This window comes from Bison bison, unplaced genomic scaffold (genome assembly GCF_000754665.1).
Source record: "Bison bison bison isolate TAMUID 2011002044 unplaced genomic scaffold, Bison_UMD1.0 scf7180017864491, whole genome shotgun sequence".
Lineage (NCBI taxonomy): Eukaryota > Metazoa > Chordata > Mammalia > Artiodactyla > Bovidae > Bison > Bison bison.
In genome coordinates this window covers 3,216,969-3,244,902 of record NW_011495050.1, presented here as the reverse complement: position 1 = coordinate 3,244,902, position 27,934 = coordinate 3,216,969, and the positions used below count along the sequence as shown (strand labels likewise).

General features: G+C 42.6%; 1 protein-coding gene across 6 annotated transcripts in view; it reads right to left on the bottom strand.

The window, feature by feature from the left end:
- The window catches only part of SAMD12 (sterile alpha motif domain containing 12), a 448,274-nt gene extending 420,545 nt beyond the window's left edge, over positions 1 to 27,729 (bottom strand). For 4 of the 6 annotated variants that reach the window (XM_010863419.1, XM_010863418.1, XM_010863420.1 and 1 more), the window contains exon 1: positions 7,237 to 7,433. In XM_010863419.1, coding sequence (XP_010861721.1) covers positions 7,237 to 7,384 — 148 coding nt within the window. In that variant the 5' untranslated portion in view covers positions 7,385 to 7,433. Of the gene's footprint in view, positions 1 to 7,236; positions 7,434 to 27,569 lie in introns of those variants that run through there. The other 2 variants (XM_010863421.1, XM_010863423.1) reach the window with 1 other exon arrangement.
- Positions 27,730 to 27,934: the final 205 nt, after the last annotated feature.

Genomic DNA, 27,934 nt, shown 5'->3' with positions numbered 1-27,934 from the left:
CTAAGTCGCTTCAGTCCTGTCCGACTCTGTGTGAGCCCATAGACAGCAGCCCACCAGGCTCCTCCATTCATGGGATTTTCCAGGCAAGAGTACTGGAGTGGGGTGCCATTGACTTCTCCGGAAGTAATGATGAGAGGCTTCCAAAATGAGAAGGGATAATTACTTCCAGCTACCATCACCATCTCCTCTAAAACAGGCAAGACTTCATAGGAACTTGGAATTTTAGACTGGGTTTGAAGAGGTGAGGTCTGTACTCATAGATCAGGAGAAGGCATCTAAGCAGAAGGACCAAATAGGAGACTGGGACTGACATATACACACTACTATATATAAAATAAACTAATAAGAACCTGCTGTATAGCACAGAGAACTCTATTCAATACTCTGTAATGGCCTATATGGGAAAAGGAAATTAAAAAAAAGAGTGGAGATATATATATATATATATATATATATGTATAATTAATTCCCTTTGTGGTACACCTGAAAGTAACATAATACTGCAAATCAAGTATAGACCAATAATTTAAAAAAAAAGAAAATAAAAAGTACAGATTAGGGAAGTCTGGAGTATTTACAAGAAGGAACAAGTTTTTTAAAACCTAAATGAAAAGAAATCATGAAAAGAAATCATGAAGATGAGACAGGATAATCTGGGAGCAGATTATAATGAGAGAGTGATGTCTTGGGTATTAGGATAAGAGGTAATATTTTTCACTAAACAGTTGGAAAAGCAAGATTTTGAGCAGGGAGAAGTTTAGCTAATATGTTTCAGGAACATGGATGACTATGATGAGATCATTTACATGTTGATATGCAAGTGGCCTTCAGATACAGTTCGAAAGTGAAAGAGTCACTCAGTCATGTCTCACTCTTTGTGATCCAATGGACTGTAGCCCGACAGGCTCCTCTGTGCATAGAATTCTCCAGGCAAGAATACCTGAGTGGGTATCTATTCTCTTCTCCAGGGGATCTTATCGACCCAGGAATCGAACCTGGGTCTCCCTCATTGCAGGCAGATTCTTTACCACCTGAGTCAAAGAAAGATACAGTTTAAGTCTCATTAAAACCCTCTCCCCTATCCCAACACATACTTGTATCACTTCATCTGAATTCCCAAAGCTTTCTTTCATCATTCAGGGCAGTATGCTACCACCTCAAGTCACCACTCAAAACTTAGGCATCAAATGGTTCATGTTGTTAATTATCAACATCATTACCTTTGTCGCTTTCAATACTGGGCTTACCATAAGGACTATAAACAACGCCTGCTGGTACAAGTCAACACATACTCCACTGCCCTTATGTTCCCACCTGTGAGTCCCACCACTGAGCACTGGTGGGTGGGTATGTTGTGGACATGTTAAGCACATACATGCACACTGCCCTAGGAGACAATGATGACAAAACCACAAGCGAATAGCAGCGAGTGTGACTGAGTATTTGAGAAAGGATTTATATTCCCACTTAGCTATTCAAATCAGACAATGCTTCTAAAATATTTTAGCAGTTTCTTCACTGATTGGTCTAGCTCTTCTTGGCTGGTATACAAACAAAAACAATGCTAAAGAATACTCTCTGAAAGATTAGCAATTCATTTTATGGTGGTATAAATTATTTCTAAAGATGCTTCTAGTCAGTTCTCAATATGACAGCAATTAAAACATTGTAAACACCAACTGTTACGCTATCTCAGTCTCTCCTTAAGATTAGAGAGGAGAAGGGAGTGGGGATCAAGCACATAAAGTTCAGTTCACAGAAAGTTATCAATCCAACTGTTGGCCTTCTTGGCTGCTGCTATTAAAAACCACGAGAAAAAAGGTACTGCTCTAAGTTCGTACTTTCCAATTTCAGCGGAATCCTCAAGCTTTGCCCCACCTTCCATTTTCAACCAGCCTACTCATTCCTCCCAAAAATCTATTGACATGCTCGTCTCACCCTATGTAATAATCTTTCCTCAACTCTGTTGTGAATATATTGACAAACTTCGCTTTTCCCACTTCCAGACATTAGATTGTTAGATAGTACACTATTGTTTCTAATTTAGGTCAACCTATATGGGCACTTTTCTAAGCACTTAACGCTGCTAGGGTGGATCAGATTGCCTTAGTTGTTGCGTCCAACTCTTCTGGGACCTCATGGACTACAGCCCACCAGGCTCCTCTGTCCATGGGATTTTCCACACAAGAGTACTGGGGTGGGTTGTCATTTCCTTCTCCAAGCACTCATGCTGCTGGGGTGGATCAGATTACTGCTTGATAAACATTCACTCTCCTACCCTCGGAGCAGAATACGTTCCTATACAATGACTTTGGTCTTGACCATGTGAGTTCATCTGGCCAGTGGATGTGAGTGTAGGAGATGTGAGCAACAGAGTTCAGCATGCTATGAAGTTTGCTTGGCTTCACAGGCACTTGTCATAAGCAGGGAAAGGGCATGCCTAGAGGCAACTGCTCTTTCAAACTTCGCCCTAGGATGAGATACACAGAGTAGATCTGATCCCAGCCTTTCTTAGCTGAGAGGTAGAGAGAAGTAGAGAAGGTGGCAAGTGCCAGACCCACAGGAGTCTGAAAGCCACAGTGGGATTCTGCTCTTTATCCTAAGGCCAGCGGGGACCTTTCAGGATGCAGCTTCTAGGGAAAGTCTTCTCCATCCCATCCAGGTGCTGTTTGAGGTCCCTTTAATTCGCACGTGGTTATGGAAGCACAACTGTGCTGTTACACAGCACAATGATTGTTTATGCATTTACCACAACACCAAAGCCAACTTCTCTCCCTACGGTGGTAACTCTAATTCAGGCAGGAGACAATAGTGACTAAGCTCTGGGAACGTCAATGAGAGTTTAGAGGCACCGATATTTGCCTCGATGGGTTTCACCCGCTTTGAACACATGACCTAAACATTTCTGCAACAGGATAAGAGAAAGACATCCAGAGCGAGGACAGCAATCCACAAGAGCCATGCCCATCTCGGAGCAGATCCTGAAGGCTGGCTCTGTGGGCAGCAGAAGGGAATCTGAGAAGCAGCTGGTGCTGGAGGAGGTGGCTCTGCCAGCTGGTACTAAAATAAACCGGGGACTAGCAGGCGTTTCATCAGCTGTCAACCCTCTGCCCCTTTGTGCACGGCTGACTCCTTGCTATTCAGGCCTCCACTTCAGCAGCATCTTCTCAGCGAAGACATTCCTGATCACAAAATCTAAATAGCTTCCCAGGCAAACACCACCCCATCACTCCATTTCGATTCTCTAACACATAGCACTAGGTGCTCTCTGATACAGAATTGTGGATGTGTTTACTGCCCGACTCCAGAAATTTAAAAAAAAAAGTCATGAGACAAAGGAGCCTTGCCTGGGTCACTGTTATAACCCTAGCACAGGGCCTGGTTCATGCATCAGCATTCAGCAAATAACTGTTAAATGAGTAAGTGAATGAATGAATGGGCCTGTCCTCTTTTACACACCTCCTTGTCTCTGGTATCTGCTTTCCTCTGCAAGGCTGCTTCGAATGTTCCTTTTTAACAGGCATCTTCAAAGTCCATAAACATATGCAAGTCCGTAAACATGTATGTATGTCTCTATTTTTCTGGGTAGAGAAACACTAGCTATCATCAGAGAATGATAAGATCAGTACCTGCTGTGGACCGAATTGTGACCCCCTATACACACACACACACACAAATTCATATACTAATGTTTTAAGCCCCAATGTAACTATATTTGGAAACAGGACCTTTAAAGAGGTAATCAGGGTAAAATGAGGCAATGAGGGTGAGCCCTAATCCAACATAACCGGTGCCCTTATTTAAAAACAACAACAACAAAATCAACTACCCTTTACTTGAGTAAGTAGGTAGGCTATATTCCTTACATACATCACCCAAATTTGGCTGGATGATGGATAACAGAATTACCTCATTTATTCATTCCCCAAATCTGGATGGACGATAGAATTGTTCCCATTCCATAGACCAGTACATGAAGTCAGGATGTAAGCCCAGTCAATGTGTCACCTTAGCTACACATTACTGTCACTTGGAGAACTTGTTAAATCATTCTTACTTGGCCAACCAGAAAGAGCTCCCAAGTTCACTGGTCCTCGAAGAGCCCAGGCATCTAGTCCTTCTAATGAAGAGCTAGAATTAAGAACCACTGAGAAAGGCAATCACAGTTCCCAGATCTTGTGATAGTCTGCCTCTCCAGGTACTCATTGCAACTACTACTGCCTGACTGTCAAAGGGCTCCTGCTCATGGCATGCTCAGTGAATCTTGGTTATTTTGTCCCAGTCCACCTCCATCCTGTCTCCACAACAGCCCAATATTTCCTTGGGGATAATGCCCTCCTCCTCTTCCCACTCCTTACAGTTCAGGGGGGATGTCTCCAATTCCTGAGCTCAAGCACAGGCCCTGGCCCTAAACCCCTCAGCACAGTCCCTTACCCTGGATCACATGACTTATGCTGTCCAATCAGAGAGACCTCTGCACTTGTGTGGGAAAAGATGTGTCCACAGGAGGCTATGAGGCAGGAACGGCTATGGCAGGCCTGACCTCCCAAGATGAAAGCCACTGTGTCAACAGGGCTACCACAGCAGAGGAGCCAACAGAGAAACAGAGTTCAGGAGACACAACTGGAAACCTAGCCTTGGGAAAGGTTTCATCCAGATCTGTTACCAGGCTTCTTAGTTGGGTAAGCCAATATAAAGCCTCTTTGTACTCAAGCCTGGTTGAGTTAGGTTAGGTTTTCTAAGGCTGAAATTCATATCACATGTGTCACATCAAACAAACTCCCAGTCCCACGACTAGAAGGGTCTTCAGATGTCAGTGGAGCGGTTTTCAAACTGTGTGTTAGGTAAGGAACTGTGATTTTTATCCTAAGTTCAACAGGGTGCCCCTTGAGGGTTTTAAGCAAGCAAACTGCCATTTCAAATTTTTTCTAAAAAATTATTCTGTATCTGTATGCAACACATTTGGGAGGCTCAAAACTAGAATGAGAAACCCTAAGATTAAGGCTCTTGGGTTCTCCAGGTGAGAAGAGATGAAGACCTAAGTTAGGACAATGGTAGTGAAAATGAGAGGAGATGTGTTTGTAAATTATTTAGATCAGGGGTTGATTAGCTTTTACTGTCAAGAGTCTGGATAGTAAATATTTACAGCTTTGCTAACCAGACAGTGTTGCAATTGCCCAACTCTGCCACGGCAGTACAAAAGTGAAAGTTGCTCAGTCGTGTCCGACTCTTTGCGACCCTGTGGACTACACAGTCCATGGAATTCTCCAGGCCAGAATACTGGAGTGGTTAGCTGTTCCCTTCTCCAGGGGATCTTCCCAATTCAGTGATCAAACCCAGGTCCCCCACAGTGCAGGCAGATTCTTTACCAGCTGAACCACCAGGGAAGCCCAAGAATACTGGAGTGGATAGACTATCCCTTCTCCAGTGGATATTCCTGACCCAGAAATCAAACCAGGGTTTCCCGCATCACTGCTGCTGCTGCTAAGTCGCTTCAGTCGTGTCAGACTCTGTGCGACCCCATAGACAGCAGCCCACCAGGCTCCCCTGTCCCTGGGATTCTCCAGGCAAGAACACTGGAGTGGGTTGCCATTTCCTTCTCCAATGCATGAAAGTCAAAAGTGAAAATGAAGTCGCTCAGTCATGTCTGACCCTCAGCGACCCCATGGACTGCAGCCTACCAGGCTCCTCCATCCATAGGATTTTCTAGGCAAGAGTACTGGAGTGGGGTGCCATTGCCTTCTCCATCCTGCATCACAGGCGGATTCTTTACCACCTGAGCCACCAGGGAAGCTGCAGTACAAAGGCAGCAGTAAATCCGTAAACTAATGAGCATAACTCTGTCCTAGGATGGTCATTTGCCAGACTTACTTAGAGAGTAAAACGGGTCAAACCTGGTAACTGACTAGATGCAAAGGAAGAGGAAAAGGAAGAGTCAAATTGCTGGGTTTCTGCATCTTTATATTCTCAGTGTTTGGTCTCAGGATCATAAACTCATTGAGTCAGAGAAGGAGAGAAACTTATTAAAATTATATAGTTTAACCACCTCATTTTATTGGTTATGATATAGAGGGCAGGTGCCTCTGATGTAGCAACTAGTTAGCAGTGAGGGCAGGGCCAAAATTTCCACCTGGCTTCAGCAGTGCCTCTACTACACTCAACTGTTCTTTTCCGTGCCTTTTCCAAGGGAAAAGATAAAGGTTTCCCTCTCTGCCTTGAGACCACCATGTTATATGTAATAAAAATTATTGTCTATTTAATAAGCAATGCTAGGCATCTATGATGTGTCCTAGGGCCCCTGAGAGACTGCCTCCCATCTGGAAACCTTAAAAATCTTATCTTTGTTTCACACATTTTCCCCAAGCCATTTTTGTGCTTCTGACTTTTTTTTAAAGATCTGATACTTTTAAAAAAAGGGTTGTGAAACATACATCATACTTCTTTGCTCTAAGGATTATTCACTTTCTAATCTGAACAATGTTTTATGTTAAAAGCATATAAAGAATTTATTCAAGCCAAGAACTAAAGCACTGCTTATTCAGCCTCATGACAAGAAAAGAATAAATCACAGACATGTATTATCAGAATATAACCACAGTTGACTCCAATTGAAGACCAAAAAAATCTACCATGAGGCAAGCAAAATGCCTTATGCCTGCTATGCAAAACCAAAAACCATACAAAGAAAAAGCCTAGAAGAAAATACTAACAGTGGCTGTCTTTCAAAGTTAGGTCCCTGGATAATATTTTTTTCTTTCTACTTTCCAAAGGGTATATGTAATAAATGTGTAATTGTGATTATTTTAAAAGGTTAAATTGACTGGTAAGGAAATGCTGCTATGTTGCATTTTTTAATTCTTGAATTTCTAATAGTATCTCCCTCTAGGATAGTAACAGAACATAGCAAATTGTGTAAAAAAAATTTTAAAGCCTTCAGGTTTGCAACAAACTATGCTTTTAGGTCTTTGTAACTGGATAAATTAATTTTTTAATAAAGCTTTGTTAACTGGGTAATTTATTTTCCTCCATACCTAGTGAATGATTCTTCTTTATGTATTTCCAGACACCATACTCTCCTCATTGTTACCCTGTTTCTCTGTACACTACCCTTTTTTCCCCTCTCATCTCTTGACAAACCCAACATGGTTGGCTGACTGAATCTAAGTTCAAGCTTTTCTGAAAGATTATCTTTAAACATGGTGGTCTCACTGCCCTCAGGGGAGAGGTCTTGCTCACCTCCTTCTTCTTTCAGGGAGTCTTGACCTACTGGTGGCTCCCTGAGACTGGGAACCCAGATGTTCAAACAGACGACAAAGGCGTCACCACAGAGCACGTGGTCATGCCAACAGGCGAGTCCTCTGGGTTCCACAGTTGGCTCTTCCATAGATGCCAGCTCAGCATCACCCAGCTCTCCATTTCCACCCCAATGATGAAGAACTGGTGGGAAGACACAGAGGACAAGCGAGGAGAAAAAGCTAGGTCAGAATAGAAAGAGGCAGCTGTGGGAGACCCATGGGGAAATCTAAGTTCAAAAAGACCCAATCAGCAGAAAGGAACAGATGGGCAAGTCTCTAGGAAGCAGTCAGCAGAATGTGTGCTTAAATCAAGTTCCAAAATGCCGCCATCTGAACACTCATGGGTCTGCAGGTTCCTAAGAGGAACAGCTCTGTGATCTGAGCCACAGGCTGACTTATAGCTGGCTGCCACTTCAACAACAACCCCTGATCTCAAATATAAAATACACCCTTACTCCAAGAAGTTCCATAAACAGAACACTCTCTCTCAGGGCTGAATCTATTAATATGTTAGTTTGCCTGACTGCTTTTGTCAAATCTGAGTGACTGTACACTATAGCACGAGGATGGAAGTTAGGAAACTTAAGGCTTTTTTCTCATCCCATTGTATATTGTTCAAAAAGCCTGATGTGCTGAGAAAAATACGAATTCAGGCAACAGTTGTTTTCTGAGCACCTACTATGCATCAGTTATTCTTTTAGGAACTCACACAGGTTATAATAGTGGAAGAAAATTTCTGGTTAAAAGAATCCTCTTCAGAAATGCGCATTCCTAGAAAATCTACGCTTAGATTGCCAACTTTCTTAAAAATAATAAAATATACCTAGATAATGGAAGTTAATTGGTGACAAGGCTTATACTCAGCAATCAGGTACTAGAGTTTGAATACTGGGTCGTCTGAGTAACTAACCAGCCCAGCCCAATTAAAAACAAACCACCACCTACAACAAAAAGACCCCTAGAAGTCCTGACATAAGATGGCCCACTCCCTTGTCCTAAAAAATATCCAGCCAATTCATCTTACAATGAAAACCATGATTGACAGACCCAATTTATAGAGATCTTCCTAATTTTTAGCATGGGCTATTTAAATATAAGGAAAGCCTAATATCTACAAACATCTGACAATATCCAATCAAAAAAGACCAGAATGAATAGAAAGAACAGTGCACTGGAAGAAATCAGAGTGAAATAAATTTCAGTTGAAAAAATAAAAATGTTAGCATTAATATCCTCAATAAAATATAAAAAGATTACATCCACAAAACAAGATTAGGATGCTATAAAAACTTCAGAAAACTAAAAAAAATCTCTTTGGAAAGTTAAAAATGATAGTAGAAATTATAAGTGCCATAGAAGTTTGAAAGATAAAATTAATCTACCAGAAAACAGAACAAAAAGAACAGAGATGAGAAATAGGAAACATAGATTTCAAAAATAAGAACCAGTCCAGGAAATTTATCATCTCAAAAATAGCAGCCAGAGAAATAAAGAACAGAATGAATTGGATAAAAGGAAATCAAATAAATAATTCAAAAAACTTCTCAGAAATGAATGACATGAGTTTCTACTTTGAAAAACCACTGAGTACACAATGCAATGGATAAAAATAGACTCACACCAAAGCATATTCTCATCAAGTTTCTCAGCACTAGAAACAGAAAGAAGATTTAATAATTTCAAAAAAATGTCATACCAATGATCAAGAATGGTAAGGCTTCAGATTTCTCAAAACCAGGACTGGAAACTAGAAGATATTAGAGGCTTCAAAATTGTGAGGGAAGGCAATTTTCAACTTATTTTTAAAAGTCTAATCAATTTATCAATTAAATACAAGGGCAGAATACACACCTTATCAGATACTAAGTTCTCAAAAGTATGCGTCCCATGTACCTTTTCTCAGGGCTAACAGGGGGATGGGGCCCATCAAAATGAAGGTGGAAACAAGGTAAGAGATAGATCTAGGGTCCTGGAGGAGGGAATATAACACAGACACCAAGAAAGGCAGCCCAAGGAGACTGCTGGCAGGAAATCCAAACACGACAGCTCTGAAGCAAGTCTAGAGATGGACTTGCTTAAAAACAGCCAGAATCCTTTGGGGAAATTTTTCTTCAGTGAGAAGAGATTGACAGAATACCACATGAAGGTATGGAGAAGAGCTTTAATAAACAAATTTTTGTTTGGAATTAGTGATAAGTTTATACGACATTAAGAAAACAATACCTCATTTTAAGCAATTTTTTTAACTTTACATAATTGTATTAGTTTTGCCAAATATCAAAATGAATCCGCCACAGGTTAAAAGGAAATAACTCATTTTGCAATTAAGCTCACAAAACTAATAAAAATAAAATCTCAAAGTTTATAAAGTGCTTAATACACTTCCTTGCACATAGTAAGTACTCAAAGAATTTAGACACTATGATGATGTTCTTAAACATACATACATATACAGGCTTCATTCTGTTTCTTTTATTGAGTAGCCTCATACAAATACTTAACCAAAGCTTGTTTCCTCATATGCAAAATGGGAATACATATATTGTAGTAGGCATTATAAAAAATGGTTATAAGCCACAATCCTTGGTGGATAATAAACCCTCAATAAATGGTAGAGAATATCTGTCTATACTCCCTTATTAAAAAAAAAAAAAAGGCATGTCTCATTATCTGAAAATGTAACCCTAATTTACAAATATCTAACACTTAGGGGGCTTCCCAGGTGACTCAGTGGTAAAGAATCTTCCCTCAATGCAGGAGACGTGGGCTTGATCCCTGGGTTGAGAAGATCCCCTGGAGGACAAAATGGCAACCCACTCCAGTATTCTTGCCTGGAAAATTCCATGGACAGAAGAGCCTGGACTCTTTGTCCATGGGATGGCAAAGAGCTGGACAAGACTGAGTATTCATGCAGCACTTGGAGGACACAGTTAAGTAGTAGCTGAATATAAAAATAAGTGATTCTGAACATGATCAAAGATTTTAGAACGTTAAGAATAAAAATGGCTGAACATCCTCCATAGTATAAACAAGAAAATATCAATGAGACATTAGGGCAGTGGTCCTCAACCTTTTTGGCACCAGGGACTGATTTTGTGAAAGACACTTTTCCCACAGACTGGGGTTGGGGGGGATGGTTTCCAGATGATTCAAGTACATTTATTGTGTCCTTTATTTCTATTATTATTACATCAGCTCAGATCAACAAGCATTAGATCCTGAAGGTTGGGGACCACAACATTAGAGAATAACTAGATAGACAAACTAGGAGACCAAGATGAAACTTCAGAAGCAAAGGTAGAAAACCTTGTTAAAAGAACATTTTTAAGAATAAAATGCCTTGGCAATAATCAAAGCACATCAATCACTAAGCTATAATAAAATTTGATGGGAAGTTGACAGACATAACCAAAAAGAAACTGTTGCAACTCTGAGTTCTACAATTAACTTGGATCCTGTCCTCATCCTGCATAGATTTCTCATTCCACATGGACTGTAGCCTGCCAGGCTCCTCTGTCCATGGAATTCTCCAGGCAAGAATACTAGAGTGGGCAGCCATTCCCTTCTCCAGGGGATCTTCCTGACTCAGGGATTGAACCTGGGTCTCCTGCCTTAAAGGTAGATTCTTTACCATCTGAGTCACCAGAGAAGCCCAAAACACATACACCTTTCATTATAAAATGTATTTTCTATGGTTGTGACCTTGACAATAACCATCAACAAATTACAGGACCAGCGCTGTGATGATACCTTGAGAAACGTGGACAATTACGTATCTGTTGCCCTCTCAAGAGCTCTAATCATTGAGCTCAGTAGTGCTGCATCTGAAGAGAATGAAACTGAGCATCATGCTTACAGACATTTTTTAAGAACAGAAGCGGGCAGAAGGGAGAAGGCAATAGCAACCCACTCCAGTACTCTTGCCTGGAAAATCCCATGGACGGAGGAACCTGGAAGGCTGCAGTCCATGGGGTTGCGAAGAGTTAGACACGACTGAAGCGACAGGAGCAGCAGCAAGGGGGCAGAATAAAATTACACCAGGTACAATCAATTACCTACATAAAGTCAAGGAAGAAATATAAACTCTCTCAGGGTGATCTACTGGGTGTATCAGGGTGGCCTCCTTGTTTAATAGCAACAGAATGGGCACCAAAGTCATCTGAATTGGGGTTTGAATTCTTGATCCATCATTTACGGGCTGGTCACCCTGTTTGTTTAACCTATACGCTGAGCACATCATGAGAAATGCCAGACTGAATGAGTTACAAGTTGGAATCAAGATAGACAGGAGAAACACCAACAACCTCAGATATGGATGATACCACTCTAATGGTAGAAAGTGAAGAGGAACTAAAGAGCCTCTTGATGAGGCTGAAGGAGAGCAAAAGAGCCGGCTTAAAACTAAGATCAAGGCATCTGGTCCCATTACCTCATGGCAAATAAAAGGGGAAAAGGTGGAAGTAGTCACAGATTTCCTCTTCTTGGGCTCTAAAATCACTGAGGATGGTGACTGCAGCCATGAAATCAGAAGACGATTGCTTCTTGGCAGGAAAGCTGTGACAAACCTAGACGGTGTGTTGAAAAGCAGAGACATTACTCTGCTCATAAATGTCTGTATAGTCAAGGCTATGGTCTTCCCAGTGGTCACATACGGTTGTGAGAGCCAAAGAATTGATGCCTTCTAACTGTGGTGCTGGAGAAGACTCCTGGAAGTCTCTTGGACAGCAAGGAGATCAAAGCAATGAGTCTTGAGGGAAATCAACCCTGAATACTAGTTGGAAGGACTAATGGTGAAGCTGAAGCTCCAGTATTTTGGTCATCTGATGTGAATAGCCAACTTAGTAGAAGACCCTGACGCTGGGGAAGATTGAGGGCAGGAGTAGAAGGGGTGACATTGGGTGAGACGGTTGCGTGACATCACGGACTCAATGGACATGAGTTTGAGCAAACTCTGGGAGACAGAGAAGGACAAGGCAGCCTGGCGCACTGCAGTCCGTGGGGTCACAGAGTCAGACACAAATGGGTGACTGAACAATGAACAACAATGATTTGGGGGAAGTTATTTAATCTGTCTGGGCCTTAATTTTGTTATGTAGGAAATGAATATTAACAACCATCTTGTAGGGCTACTGGAACAGTCAGAGTATTTAAGACCACCAGTATGGCCTGGACCCCAATCCATCGGGAAAGTCCTTGTCTATTAACAACCAATAACAGTTACACCAGTGTATGTTGGCTGAGAAGCAGTCCCAGCTGCTAATATCAGCAAGTGCCTAATAAATGTTAACTATTGTTATTCTTAGTTTCTTATCTCTGTTTTCATATTTTTCCTTTCTAGGATAAATAGGAAAAATTTTCATACCTGAAAAGTGTTTAAATATTACTTTCATATGACTATTTAGAAGATACAGTTATAGCGAATCAATAAAATACTAGGAGAGAGAAAGAAACTTATCACTTGAGCCAAGGATTAGGGGCCTCCAAGGAAGTTCATGACTTCAGGTTCCATTCTGGCTGCCTTCACTCATAATTAAAGAAAATTCTTGCTCTCTTTTAGAGTATCCCACTTCAAAGTAGGCACTGTACCATCCATTCCAAATCACTGCAGCAATTACAGAGGCCACAATAAAAAAGACTTGAGACACTGAGCTCTAAATCTGAGCTCCATCACTAATGAGTTATGTGACCCTGGGCAAGAGAGCCTTCACATCCTAATTTATGAAACGGGAACAGGAGCGCCTGGTCCAGCTGCCAATAGGTCAGCTGTGGCTCCAATGAGAGGCTGTACTCGGTAAGGCAAGCCAGGGCAATAGGATCGCAATGATGATGGCCTTGGGGTGAGCCCCAGCAAACGTGCAGTGCCAAAGCCAAGCGATTGAATTTCAGTTAAGAAACCCTGGCCAGGCAAAGCAGGTCAGAGGGAGGCAGGAGCTCCGTGGGTTTGTAGAGAGGCACTTAGCAAGCAATAGACGGAACATTAGCTGGGGAAAATCACTCTCCCTTATCATTAGAATCAGGGACAATGGCCTCAGCACCCTGGAAACCTAAATTTTAAGGTCTTTAAAAGCAGAAAGGAGGCAGGAGATGGAAGGAAATGGAGAAGATGTTCCCGTCTTGGCAAAACCAAACAGTTGGCCAAGTTTATTTTCAGCATCATTTCACCTTTTTTTTTTTTCACCTTTCTGACATCACTTCTACTTGCCGTTATTTTCCTGAAACCCTGAAACCAGGGTGCAGAATGAGGGTGCCCTTGGGGTATCCGCTGGCTGGCTTGTACACTCAACCCCTGCTCCACAGGCAAGCACTCCCCACCCACCCCCACAAAGCCTAACCTCTCCAGAAGAGGACTCATGTTCTGAAAATCATCCCCTCTCAACATTTGAGAATTCTAAGTCCTCAATTCCATCCTTGTCCTACCTAGAATTAGTTATTACAAAATAAACTCAGGCAAGAAATTGTCACTGACCCACTGACAATGTCAGTGGATGACCTTAGAGATCATCCTTTAAAAAAATCTTCATTGATATAACTGACATAACAGTATATTAGTAGGTGATCATTTAATAGTCTCATAATTTAAAAAATTCTGAAGATGATAATGTCTGAATCCAGTATTCCCCAAAGTGTCCTAACTAGGAAATGGGATGAACATCTTTTTAAGACTTTCTTTTTTTTTTTTGATGTGGACCATTCTTAAGGTCTTTATCGAATTTGTTACAATATTGCTTCTGTTTTATGGTTTGGGTTTTTTGGCTGCGAGGCATGTGGGAGCTTAGCTCCCTGACCAGGAATCAAATCCACACCCCCTGCATTAGAAGGTGAAGTCTTATCCACTGGACTACCAGGGAAGTCACAAACATCTTCTGTTTTTAATCAAACTGCAGCTTTACCATGAACTAGTTGAGTGACCACAGCAAGTCACTTAACATCTCTGCACCTCTTTTGTTATTTGTAAATAGGGATGATGATGGTACCTACCTCACAAGATTCATGTGAAGGTTAATGAATTAACATGTGATAAGTTTAGAACAGTGCCTATCACAGTACAGGTAGTAATATCTTTAACAGTCATGTGTTTTATTTTATAGTTATAACATTCCTTACCTGTACCAACCACCCTTTCCAGAAGGAACACCTTCTCCAAGACATAATATAGCTAAACTCTTGCTGGTGCTGATGGCCCTTGCTCTAAAGGTTACCCCTTTTATCTTTTGTATCTTCAAAACCTCCCTCTCCACTGGGTCAATTCACACACAAACTAGAAGGGCTTTGAACTGCTTCCTACCTACATGAGACCCCCTTGTTTTCCTTCTTCCAACTTTTCACAATATTTACAACTCCCTTGACCTTGATCTCTCCCTTTCCATAATTACTCCCTTTCCACAACTCCCTTTCCTTTGCACTTTCACACTTCTTTCCATTTCTTGAGGATACATTTGCATCAAGAGTAGCTTCCTCAACACCCCCAAAGTATTAGTGGACTTGCCTCCCCATTTCATCAGAATGCCTTAAATCTTTACCAAACCACTGGGTACTTCCCAGCACATGTCTTGTTGGCTGTTTTAGTTCATCACGTGATGCTGAGACTCTCCACTCTGAAATGGGACCCCTCCTTCCACTGACTTTTCTTCCCATCTCCTTCAGCCTCCTCTTCCTCATCCTATCCCTTAAACTGCTGGTACTGGTGATCCTGCGCATCACACATGAAATCTCCCTGACTTACTCACCTACTCTCTTGCCTTAGACATGCACATAGAAGGATGTGCAAAGTGAATATGTGGAAGAAAGACCTTCTAGGTGGGGAGACCAGCATAAACAGTATGGTAGGGAGTCAGCCCACAGCTGATCCCTGGGGCCCTCAACTATCAGGGAAGGTTCCTAAGGGAAAGGAGTGGAGATCAGCCTGAAGCAGGAGGGCAGTGACAGTCTGGAAAGGTCGCTGACTGCTAAGGAGTTTGGGCTTGATTTTACTGGCAGTAGAGTGGCCCTGAAGAGTTGGGAGCACTTACGTGGCTGCCACACCCTGTAACTACACAATCTCAAATCCTAGTCTTCCCCGCCCCCCCCCACTCTGAAATGTTTCTCACATCTGTTCCTCTGTTCCTTTCTTTCCCCTTATCTTATTACTTTAGCTTCCTTGGTTTTTCAGTTTCTCCAGGCTGTGATCAAACTTTCCATAGAAGTTTTTAAAAAAAAAACAGATGAACAACAAAACAAACAAACAAACAAACACCCTTTAAGAACATCTTCTGGGGAGTCAAGGGCAGTGAGAGGACCATTGCCGTGGGCATGGCGGCTCCCTCTGCTGAAAACAGAGCCCCCTACACTGCCCACTCTGCCCAAGTCCATATCTTCTTCTTTTTATTAAGATACATTCACAAACCAAGCCTTGAATCTGAAGCAACCATAAGCCCCATGAAGGAAAGGTTCGTGGCCTTACATTCTTTTATATCACCCAGTGAGTGCTATTCACAGAGCTGAGTTTATCACAAGTGCACAATGAATGTTTATTATCCAAATAGGAATGCGCACTCATTTGTGCTGGGTACATAAGTGAATCTGGAAACCCACAGGGATAAACAGCAGCAACAAAAACCCGAAGACCTCAGGCTCTTACACAGAAGGAAACTAAAGTGCAGAGAGCTGAGATCAAGACAAATATCTCATAGAGGTTTGATCTAAAAACCTGGAAGAGTTTTCCCTACTGTAGAGCCCAAATAAGCAATGTTTTGTTTATTACACTGTTTTATTCTTCCCCTTAAATTATCAACATTTCCAACAAACAGCTAGTAAAGTACAGCCAAGCTACCAAACTGAAACAAAACCAGAAAGCAACACAGGACTGTGAAAAAGCTTCCCTGGTAGCTCAGTTGGTAAAGAATCTGCCTGCAATGCAGGAAACCCGGGTTCAATTCCTACAGCTACCCCCTCTAGTATTCTGGCCTGGAGAATTCCATGGACTACATAATCCATGGGGTCGCAAAGAGTCAGACACAACTGAGTGACTTTCACTCTCACTGGAACATGGCAAAGTTGGCAACAAAGCCCAGTCCCACCACCAATTAGCTGTGTGGTCTTATCTTCTCTGGACCTAAAGTCTCTCAACTACGGGCTGGGAAATCAACTATCTCATTGCATTATGAAAACTAATGTCTGGAGAAGACTCTTGAGAGTCTTTTGGACAGCAAGGAGATCAAACCAATAAATCCTAAGGGAAATCAACCCTGAATATTAACTGGGAGGACTGATGCTGAAGCTCCAATACTTTGGTCATCTGATGCAAAGAACTGACTCATTGGGAAAGACCCTGATGCTGGGAAAGATTGAAGGCAGGAGGAGAAGAGGGTGACAGAGGAGGAGATGGTTGGATGGCATCACCGACTCAATAGATATGAGTTTGAGCAAACTCAGGAGATGGCAAAGGATAGGAAAGCCTGTGTGCTGCATGAGTGGGTCACAGAGTCAGACAAGACTTTGCAACTGAACAACAATGTCTGGAGAATGGCCATCAAGAGGCTGGCTTAGAGTAACCAGTAGTAACTAATGAAAAGATGTTAATCTTTCTGTTTACTAAACAAATAGTTGTATGCTTTCTATGTGCCAGACATAGTTGTTGGCACTAGAGATTTATCAGAATATATTTTAAAAAAGTAAAATGGCTGTTCTAAAGAAGATCACATTCATCTTTATTCCCTGGAGAACAGAATGACAGCCCCAGTGCCCTTTACCATGAAAAATACAATCTCCATATGCACATTGTGCATATGGTTTAAGGGGGTCAAGGATTAGATTTTAGATTAAGAATCTTGCCCCCATACCGGCATCTGCAAATACACTTACTAAGAATGACTCGGGCCATGTGTTAGATTCAAGGCCCCATTTCTGACTCAAAAAAATACCATCCAAGGGAGGAGAGGAGGAACGTGGATGTTATCAAGTGCCCCAGAGGAATCTCATTACTAAGGAAACACTACCTAAGTAGATCGGTCTTCAGAACACCTGCTTTTCCTAAGCTTATCCATGGTATTGGTGGTGGTTTAGTTGCTAAGTAGTGTCCAACTCTTTGGGACCCTATGGACTGTAGCCCACCAGGCTCCTCTGTCCATGGGATTCTCCAGGCAAGAATACTGGGGTGGGTTGCAATTTCCTTCTCTAGGGGATCCTCCTGACCCAGGAATCGAACCCAAGTCTTCTGCATTGCAGGCAGATTCTTTACCAACTGAGTTACATTTCTGACTCAAAAACATACCATCCAAGGGAGGAGAAGAGGAACATGGATGTTATCACCAAGTGCCCCAGAAGAATCTCATCACTAAGGAAACACTACCTAAGCAGATCTGTCTTCAGAACACTTGTTTTTCCTAAGCTTATCCATGGTATTACAGGACAATAAATCAAATTCTGCTAGAGACTGGCATACACTGGATGCTCAATAAATATCTACGAGTGTAAAATGAAGAATATTTCACTTCTAAGCTATAGGAAGTAAATGCTAAGTAAGTAAGTGAAGTTGCTCAGTCGTGTCCAACTCTTTGCGACCCCGTGGACTGTAGCCTTCCAGGCTTCTCTGTCCATGGGATTCTCCAGGCAAGAATACTGGAGTGGGTTACCATTTCCTTCTCCAGGGGATCTTCCTGATCTTGTGATCTAACCTGGGTCTCCCGTATTGGAGACAGACGCTTTAACCTCTGAGCTACCAGAGAAGATGAAGTACATGCTATACTCGCCTAAATTTCCAAGATGCCTTAACACCAAAGGGCAATCCTATAGTTTATTCAGGCAGATTTAATTTTTTTTTTTTTTTTACATTGTGGGTAAGTTATCTCAGAGAGCAGAAAACAAACAGAAAGCTAAAACTGAGGCATCACAAAGTACTGACACATACCTGGTTCTAACCTCAGAGACGGAAGGGAAAAAAGGGTGATGACTCAGCCAAGACCAGGAAGTGCATGTCCATTTCTTGGCTACTGGTTGCTCTCTTTTCTCCAGCTATAAACCACTGTCATCATGGGGGAAATAAGCAACTCAACAAAATTAAGTGCAATATTCATCTATTGAAGCCTGGTTAATATTATATTTTCACCTTTATGTAATGCACAGGCACCTTCTCAAAAACAAAGACAATAACCCTAAACTGACATTTTACAACCTCAAACAGGGTAGCTCTACATTAAGGCAACCATGTATCATACAAATTCTGGGCTATCCCAAACTCAAATACCCCAAAGACCACTGGGAAATTCTGAAAATGCTAATGCATCCATACCCAGATTATAACTCCAAAACCATGTTTTGCACTTCGAAGCAATTTTGTGGAAAAGCCCTCCATCTAATTTGTGGCTGAGCAAAATCTGGTCTTTGCAGGTGAATCAAGCACTGCTCCCACTGTATAAAGAGAGAGCTCAAGAAAGACCCAATTTTCAATCAGATCACACACAGCCACACTTAAAATTTAAATCACTAGAGATTGAATCAATTAACCTTTTCTTAGGCTTCATAAAATGGAGTCCTTGGCTCCACCGGAAGCTCCCCTTGGCAGGCAAGACAAATTCCTTCCAGGGATAGGAAGTAAAATTTTCCTGCTCTAGTTTAACTTATCTATGGCCTCTCAAGCATGTTCTTCCCCAAATTTTCCTCCAAAGGGAAGCCCTCCCTCATCTGGGCTCCATTCCTTATCTGGTTTTCCACAATAACAACAACCAAAACAAAACAACAAATAAATATCCAGAACTTGATGGCAAATTCCTGTTACTTTTTATTATAAAGGGAATTTAACAGCTTTCTTTTGGATGTAAAACCAGTGATGTTTCCAGGCCAAATCCATCCTTGAAGTCTGGACTAACCTGGAAAGCAAGATACATATTTGCCATTGCTTTACTTGCATGTTCTTCCATAATATAGCTCAGGGAACTCACTTCTGGAAAACTGTTTCCTTCTAATTGTCCCCATTAATGTAATTCTCTTATTCTTGTGAGGTCCTCATTATGAGCAGATGATTAATAGAGAAAAAAATCCAAATTGAGAAAAATACATACGAGACAGTAACTCGAGAGAGCAGTTTGGCAGTTTCTTATAAAGTTAAAACACACACAGACTCAATTTCTACTCTGAGCTATTCATATAAGAGAAATAACAATGTTTACACAAAAACCTGTATGCAACTGCTAACAGTCATTTATTCATAATTACCCCAAACTGGAAAGACTCTAAACATATAACTGGTGAATAAACTGTGGTACATCCATTCAATGGAATGCTTGCTATTCACCAATTAACAGCGCTGAATGATGAATTTCAAATGCATTATACTAAATGAATGAATTCAGACTCAAATGGCAGCATAGTATATGATATCATTTTATCATAGTATATGATATTTTATATAACCTTCTGGAAAAGGCAAAAGTATAAAGACAACTCAAAACAGTATGTTAATCAGAGACTGTGAGCAAAGTGTAACTAAAGTGAACAAGAAATCTTTTCAGGGTGTAGGAATTGAACTTGATTTTCTTCATGATTACAAAACTGAATAAATTGTACATGTTTGTCAAAACTCAAAGAATTACAAAAGGTAAATTTTACTGAATGTAAATTATACCTAAATAATCTGAACTTTAAACTTTTTAAAGTACTAATGTAGAAAGAGAGGGAAGGAAATACAGAGTCAAGTTTCAAAAATTAAGAGTGAAACAGTTTGAATGATACTTGGAGAGAGAAATGGAGATATTTATCTCCAGTTTAGTAGACTTATATTAAAATTTTAAGTATCTGTTAATTCTTAGAACAACAACAAAAAAAATCAATTTTTGTTATATAGCTCCTCCAACAAGATTTATGTCTGCAGGACAAAACATTTTTCATTTTATGTTTGACTTTTCACAGCCCATTTATAAAGGAGATCATTTTCTCCCCAAAGTATTTCAGGGCATCATTTTTCACCAGAGACTTCTCTTAATCCTTAGCTGGTCTAATTCTTTCCTTGGTTCCTACCAAATCAGCATTGTAGGTCAATTTTCTCTTGTTTAATGGTTACCTGGCCTAACTAAGCCAAATCTTAATTGGGTCACAGCTGTCTCATTCTGTCGGTTTTCCAATGTTACTTTCATAGAGTCCATGAATTTTCTTCCTCTTTTGCATGTTCTGAAATTTCTCTTTGCAGTCAATTTGCATGCACAGTTGTATAACTGAGCAATTATCAGACTAAGAGAGCCCAACCTACAAAACTGTGGGTGTTGAGTGGAAAGTAAATTTTTGGTGGAGAAAGATTAAGTGTTGAGTCTTTAGTGAATAAACACACTCATATTATGAGGAAACTCCAGGAGATAGAGAAGGACAGGGAAGCCTAGTATGGTGCAGTCCATGGGGTCGGAAAGAGTCAGACACGACTTAGTGACTGAACAACAACAATTATGATCACTTTTACTTCCTGCTGTTAACCTCAAAAGGTCAGGGAATCACATAATGAATAAAATCAAATACTACACTTAAAAGTGAGGATGGCTTTTATTTTACCTATTATATTTTGTCGGTGTTATCCCAACTCTCAGGATCTGCATTCCTTCATTAGCAGCTAATACACAGACACTGTAAAACCATTGGGCTATAAAAATGACTTCTGGACAGAATAGCACCAAACACCTTCCAGAGCATCAACAGCAGCTGAGGAACAAAGGAACTGAACTTGCCAGCTGGTTCCTCCCAGCACCAGGTGCCCTGGGAAAAAGGCTGCAAAGAGAAGGCAGTGAGGCGGCCCCCTGTCACCCAACAACCACCACCCCTGTGTGCTCTTCCCTTGGGAGGCAAGCTATACGAGCAGCTTCTTGCACCCACACTTTAGAAAAATCAGACTAAATATAGCCAAGTGTGCTCTCATGAGCCAGCTCTGAGCTGGTAGTGCTGTGACATCCACATCATAAAATTGGGGAGGAATCAGGAGAGCAGTTTTCCTAGCTCACTCTTGTGACAAAAGGACCACAGGCATGATCCAACTGGGCTGCAGGGAGTGCTAGAGGTCTGGCCAAGCGGATAATGCAGCAGCCCATAGGAAAAGGAATGTACCAGACGCGACAGGCGCATGCCCGTTCACTACCCTGCCCATAGAGGGCTAAACAGCCACAACACTAGAACTTGGTGGGGAGACGCCATTAGGGAACACACATCCCGCTCACAGCCCTCTGTTCTATGTCCTCCCCCCATCCCCCACTCATGAGTATTGTGTTCCAAAGCTCACTCAAAGGCGGTCCCCTTGGTTAGGTCATCCCATCCCACCCAGCTCTGAACTAAATGCTCCGTCTGTTCTCAGACCTCCCACGTTATGTTGCTTGTACTTTTATTTAGCACTTATATCATTCAGCTTTCATCTGAATCTGTCTCTAGCCAAGTGGACACAAGGGAAGGCTAAGCTTTCTTCTTCATGGACTCCGCCCCAAATTTAGTAGAGTTCCTTGCACACTGGCAATGTTCTCCAGCTTATTAACAGCAAATGCCCAATGCCAGAGAAAGAGAGTCTGCAGTTTTCTCCTCTTTCTCCTAATTCACCAAATGCACAATGTCTGATGCTTACTCCCCAGGGAACAGGAACAGGCTTTGGATCCCTGGCTGCCCCTCCTGTAATGTGTCCCCGGGGCATCTACTGTGACTCACTCAGCATGTGGATGGAACGCAGCTTCACTGGCTACATGTTATCACATATTCCACATGTCTTCACCTTCTTAGCACCAGCCCTGGTGCTAAGTGCATAGCGAGACAGAAGAGAAAGAAGGGTGGCCCGGAAGGAATTAGCAAGGGCGGGGCCAGGTAAGGGCAGGATTAGACTGAAGTTCTGTCCAACCAGTTAGAGATCAGGAGAAGAGCTGGGAGTGGCAGGAAGTCAGCCTAGGGCTCCCACCTCTCCCTCATGCACAGTCACTCGACAGGAGCTTTCCATGATGGCTCCCATTCATCACTCTCAAGTCCTAAAACAGAGCGATTGTTTAAGCTGCTGCTGCAGGAAAGTCTTATCTTGTGGGATACAGAACAAAATAAATATTAAGAAAAGACGGGAAAAAAAAAAAAAAAAAAAGACCCTTGGTGAAAAGTGAAATGCAGGAGACTTGAGTAGCAAGTAGCTGAACACTGACACCAGATGCTACGCAGAGTCACAGCAGAAGCAGGTTGACGGTTGCACTGCCTTTACAACGTCCACTTCTGCAGATGAACACAGCTAAGGGTTCTCCTTGGGGAGAACATGGGGCCTACTGCGGAAAGCAGATGCACCCATAAGCTTACCCGTTCATTCAGTCTGCCACTCATCCACTGACTCATTTGTTCACCCAGCCTCACGGAGAGTCAATCATGGGTCAGGCAAAAAGCCCCACCAAAGAGAAGCACACAAAACCATGTTCGCCACATGGAAACGCAGCTAGAAAAACTGGAGGTGGGCTAGCACCCAGATAGCCATCTTCCTCCTCGATTCCTGTGCTGTGGGAGGCAATCCAAGAGGACAGCACTGCTGGTCTCTCTCCACTCTCGACGGGCTCTCCTCTGGTGAGGAGAAGACAAGTAGACACATGCAAGCCTGTGAAAGGGAGCAAGGCATCCGTAGTTGGGGCCTGTCTCTCTCTGGGTCCCAGGTACTTGCTGCAGAAGCCCATCTCCTCTCTGCAGTCCAGGCTGCCAATGTCACAGAGACAGGCACTTCTGTAAGGGGTAAACTCACCGCTGGGGTGCAGTATTAGCAAATCCACGTTACCATCCAGTCCAAAGTTAGAAAAAAATAACTCCTGTACCCTTCTAATCAAGACAATGTCTTTATTTCGCATTGTGATTGTGACTCAGTTCTGGGCCAGCAGGGTACAGTCACTTTTCGTGACTGCTTCTCTTTGCCATGAGGTTCCAACTATCTTGTTTCCTCCTCTTTCCCCAGCCACTGTTAGGATTACTTATCCTTACAATATTTTGGTGATGGGCAGTTTTGTTACTCTTTCACAGGAGAAAAACTATAGAATGTGAGCACTGAATGACTAATCAGAGGCTATCTGATAAGTTAGCTTATTCATTTTAGATGGAAAATGCAGATCCCCTAGCCCAATGTCATTTACAGCACACAGCCTTCTATTGGAAATCTTTTTGGAAGGGTGGTAAATATTGGGACTCATCTTTCTGCCATGGAAGAGGAACCATTATTCTATTAGATCTGGACTAGAAACACTATATATAGTATTTCTCCATTCCATTTTTCTTATACAGCTGAGGATGACGCAGAGAGAGGAAATGGGGACCAAGGTAGGAAAAGTTTTCTTTTGCTCTGAAGCATTTATATTGGGTTGGCCAAAAAGTGCATTCACTTTTTTCCATAGCACTGTATGGAAAAACTTGAATGAATTTTGGGGCTAACCTAATACCTCACTCAAGAAAAAGTTACTAAGGTCTGCCAAAGTGCCAGGTACCAATCTTGGATTACAGAGGTGGATACAACACTATGCCAGATGAATCTACTTTTTCCCTCTGCCTACAACTCGTGTTAGAAAAGTGTCTCAATGGATACAACTGTCTCCACAGTCTCCATGGAGAATGGATTACTCTTGGTTTCTGCAGGCTATGTCCTTTCTAGAGGTCCTAGTTCTCCAGCTTAATGGAGTAATTTCTTACAACATGTTTTTAAGAAGAAAATGGATGCCAATACAATCTCAATCCGAATGAAGACCATAACACATTCTGTGGCTGGAAAGCACAGCTCTAAGCTGCCCACAAGTATAAGACTTGGATCATAACCAGGTTAGGGACTACACCTAAGATGTTGTAATTAATTTAAAGAAAACCTAACTCAGGATAGCCATAAAATACACAGACGGCATCTCTTTTTAATGTAAACTCAAAGCTACAGGTTCAGCAAAATGAATGAGCCACTTACTTGCTCTTAACACTTTTACAAGTTCAAGCTTACTTAAGAAAACAGGTTACACACTGCAAGGAAAAAAAACCTTCTAATTTGTTACTAATTACAAAAACTGACATGAATAAGTAAACATTCAGGGTAGAAAACAGGTTCCAAACAGTACTGCTTTTTGAAAGAAGGATGGTAGTACAAATAACAGTTACGGAGAATCCACCTTCTGAGTACCCTTAATAAGCCCTTTTCTTTTATTTAATACTCACAACTTTAGTAGGACCTAAACAGTAGTGTGCCTATTTTTTCCAGATGCAGAAACTAAATCTCAGATGTTAAGTAACATGTATTATATTTCCTATACCATTCCCACTGGTGAAATTCCTTATTCTCAGTGTTTCTCAGTGAGCTTGGGGAAACTGGTTGTTCCCTGGTCTTGGGTTGGGAATTTTGTATAAAAAGGCCATGCATGGCAGGACATTTAGCATTGCTGGCCCATGGGCACAAAATATCAAGCCAGACCCTGCATTATCTCAAACATGCCCTAGGCAGAAATATCCCTCTCAGATGAAAACCACTGCTCTAGAAGAGCCTTTGAGCATCAGAAGACTAAAGAGAGGGGACTACTGCTGCTGCTAAGTCACTTCAGTCATATCCAACTCTGTGCGACCGCATAGATGGCAGCCAACCAGGCTCCCCATCCCTGGGATTCTCCAGGCAAGAACACTGGAGTGGATTGCCATTTCCTTCTCCAATGCATGAAAGTGAAAAGTGAAAGTCAAGTCGCTCAGTTGTGTCCAACTCTTCGAGACCCCATGGACTGCAGCCTACAAGGCTCCTCCATCCATCAGATTTTCCAGGCAAGAGTACTGGAGTGGGGTGCCATTGCCTTCTCCAAGAGACAGTGCACTTCCTTTAAAAGCCTCCCTACCTTCAAACCTCTCAGAAATCCTAAGAAAGTCCCATGCACCCTTAGCGAGTCAGTTACAAAAGCTCCACAAATTTATTTCCCATGGATTTCATGAGCATTTGTTGAATACCTATCACGGGTCAGGTAGTATACTACAGACTGGGAGTATAAAATGTCAAAAACACATGGTGTCCACTCCTAAGGGGTTGCAGTTTCACTAGAGTCCAGAGAGAGACATGAACTAAGGCAAGTGTTAGGATGGATGGAGCACAGGTACTAAGGGAACAGAATGCTAGAGGCACTTCCCACAGACTGGGCGGACCACTCAGAAGTCAGAGGGAAAGGAGGGCTAAGACAAGTTCCCAGAGGAGTTTACCCTTCGCCTTGAAAGGCCAAGTGAGAGTAGCCAGGAAGGGCCAAGTTCAAACCGAGAAGCCCGCCTTTGTAAAGACCAGAGACAGGAATATTTGCAGCCAAAGTTTAAAACGTTCCCTTTATTCTTCAAGTTGAAGCTCATTGTGATTCCAGCTCAGGATCTCCTGTTTATTAGACAGCCACTTTAACCAAACAAGCCACTAGAAAATAAAATAAGCTCTCCACAGTCCAGGCATACTTCCTTTCAAAGCCTTTGTTTTTGTAAGGTCTGGCTTCACTGGTATAATAACCCATCAGACAAGAAATATGACTAATTCTATACTTCTTCCAGCAAGCAGGAAATTGTTTTCAAGTACACTGGCAACCAGTGGGAGTGCCCTTCACTTGAGGACACAGAAGAGTGGGGAAGAGAAGATATCATGTCATCTGAGGGGTGAGCAGAGAGGGTGCCAGTAGGTCAGCTTGCCCTTGGCCTCAGCTCAGTGAACTTTATCTTGGTGTTTTTTTGTTTGTTTTTTTTTCTTTTCATCTAAAGTCTTGTCTCAGTTACCATCAACTGTAACAATGCAAAAAGACAGATTCTCACTCTACTATTAATTTGCATGGAAAAGAAAGCTGGTTATTTTTTCAAAGTCACAAATATGATTTGTTGTTATTTAGAAGCTAAGTTGTGCAACTCTTTGTGACCCCACTGGATGGAGTGGGTTGTCATTTCCTTCTCCAGAAGATCATGTGTATATATATATGTGTGTGTGTGTGTGTGTGTATAAACTTATAATTTTACAAATAATTTAAAAGCCAAATATATACATTAAAGGTAGGTAGATAGGTAGATAGAAGTGCCCAGCTGGGGAAATCTTCAAACCTCAGACAGCCCAAAAGCAAGTCTTCCAAGTTAATGGATGTTGATTACAGGAGCTGGGGTGTTGCTTCTTCAAGTTGCTAAGTAATTAACAAGAGTAATCTAACAAGAGTCGGAGTAGCTCAGTTGCTCTCACCTGGGGTAGGAAGGGGAGAAGGAAGCCAGTAAGCCCTCATGGTTTCTTCTCGCCTCCGGCCTCCAAGGAGCAGGCTCATTTCCCCTTGGCAAGGAGCCTGCCACAGCTGGCAAGCATGCCCTCTTTCCAACACCCATTTCCTCTACGACCTGAGCCAAGCTCAGGAACCATAATTCTGGAGATGATCGGATGCTCCCCTTTAGTCTCATGCTCATTTCACTTTATCATTCAGGCACAGTTTGGCTATAGTGCGACATCATAAACCCGTCTGGCCCACACATTTTACCCAGAAAGCACCCTCAGCAAAAAAGCCAGTCTTCCAAGGTGAGAGAATCTGAACGAAAACTTGGGATTCCATACAAACCGCCCATCCCGGGCTTTCAACCGGAAAGTTCAAAGGAAGCAGGATCATAGAGCCCGCACTGTAAAGCCAAAGGCCAAAATTATATGAGGAAAGAAGGTGGGCTTCAAAGAAGAGGATTCACCCCAATCGAAGAGGTTGATTGCCGTCATCCCTGACTGATTGTTTCTGTAAACTCTGCCAGCCTCGGGAGGGTTGTATGAACAGAGGCAGGTGTAGGGACACCTCCACTCTCTGGGTACATCCACTGCTGTCGCTTCTGAGTACACACGACGTGGGGCCCTCGACCCAATAGCAGTCCATGCTTCCCCATGACGCATCTGGTGAGGGTCCTTTCCCACGTGCGGGCGGGGGGAGCGGGGGTGGGCAAAGCTAGCATCTACCAACCCTGGGGCCAAGGAACTGGCTCCGGTGTATGGGGCAGGAGGTGGGGAGCATCAAAAAGGGCACCTAGGGGCTGAAATCTCAAGGCGATCTCTCGGGCTTTCCCCCCATTTCCAGCACATCGTTTCGCATTAGGGACACTCTTTGCCTCCGACGCTGGAGTCCTGCGCAATCTACTTGTCTTTCTAAAACAACTGAATAAAGCGCCCACTGGCCTTCCGTGGCTCAGGTGAGTGCCAAGAAGAGGTGTTAAGAGGAAAGGGCCCGCTCGCCACCACCCTCTTTCCTTTCCTCCCCAGGTTCCCCAAGCTTCAGCGGGGATGTGTGTATTGGGGTGCGCGCGTTAAGAGGGAGCTTAAAATGCCCAAGCGTCCCTTACCTTCCACAGCCATTCTCTCAGAGCTTCCCTAACGCATGCATAATTTTCTTGGCGGAGATACTCCTCCTGCCCCGCGATCCCACCCCCTCCTCGCGTTTTCGCCTAAATATTCTGCGCTCATCTGCTCCAGGACCAACCTGCCGCGGTCACGCAAAGCGAGGCTGCCGGCTCCTGGCTCGGCGCAGAGCAGCCTGGGGACTGTAGTTTCCTCTCTTCCCACAGACCCGGGAGAGCACCCCGGGCCCTCCGTGGGGGGAGGCCCTGCCCCCACAGGGGGATGGCAGCTCTGGTTTCATCGGACCTAGGCAGAGAAATCCCTCTGGGTGAGGGGGTCTCATGGGTGGACCCGGGGACCCCGGGAAGGC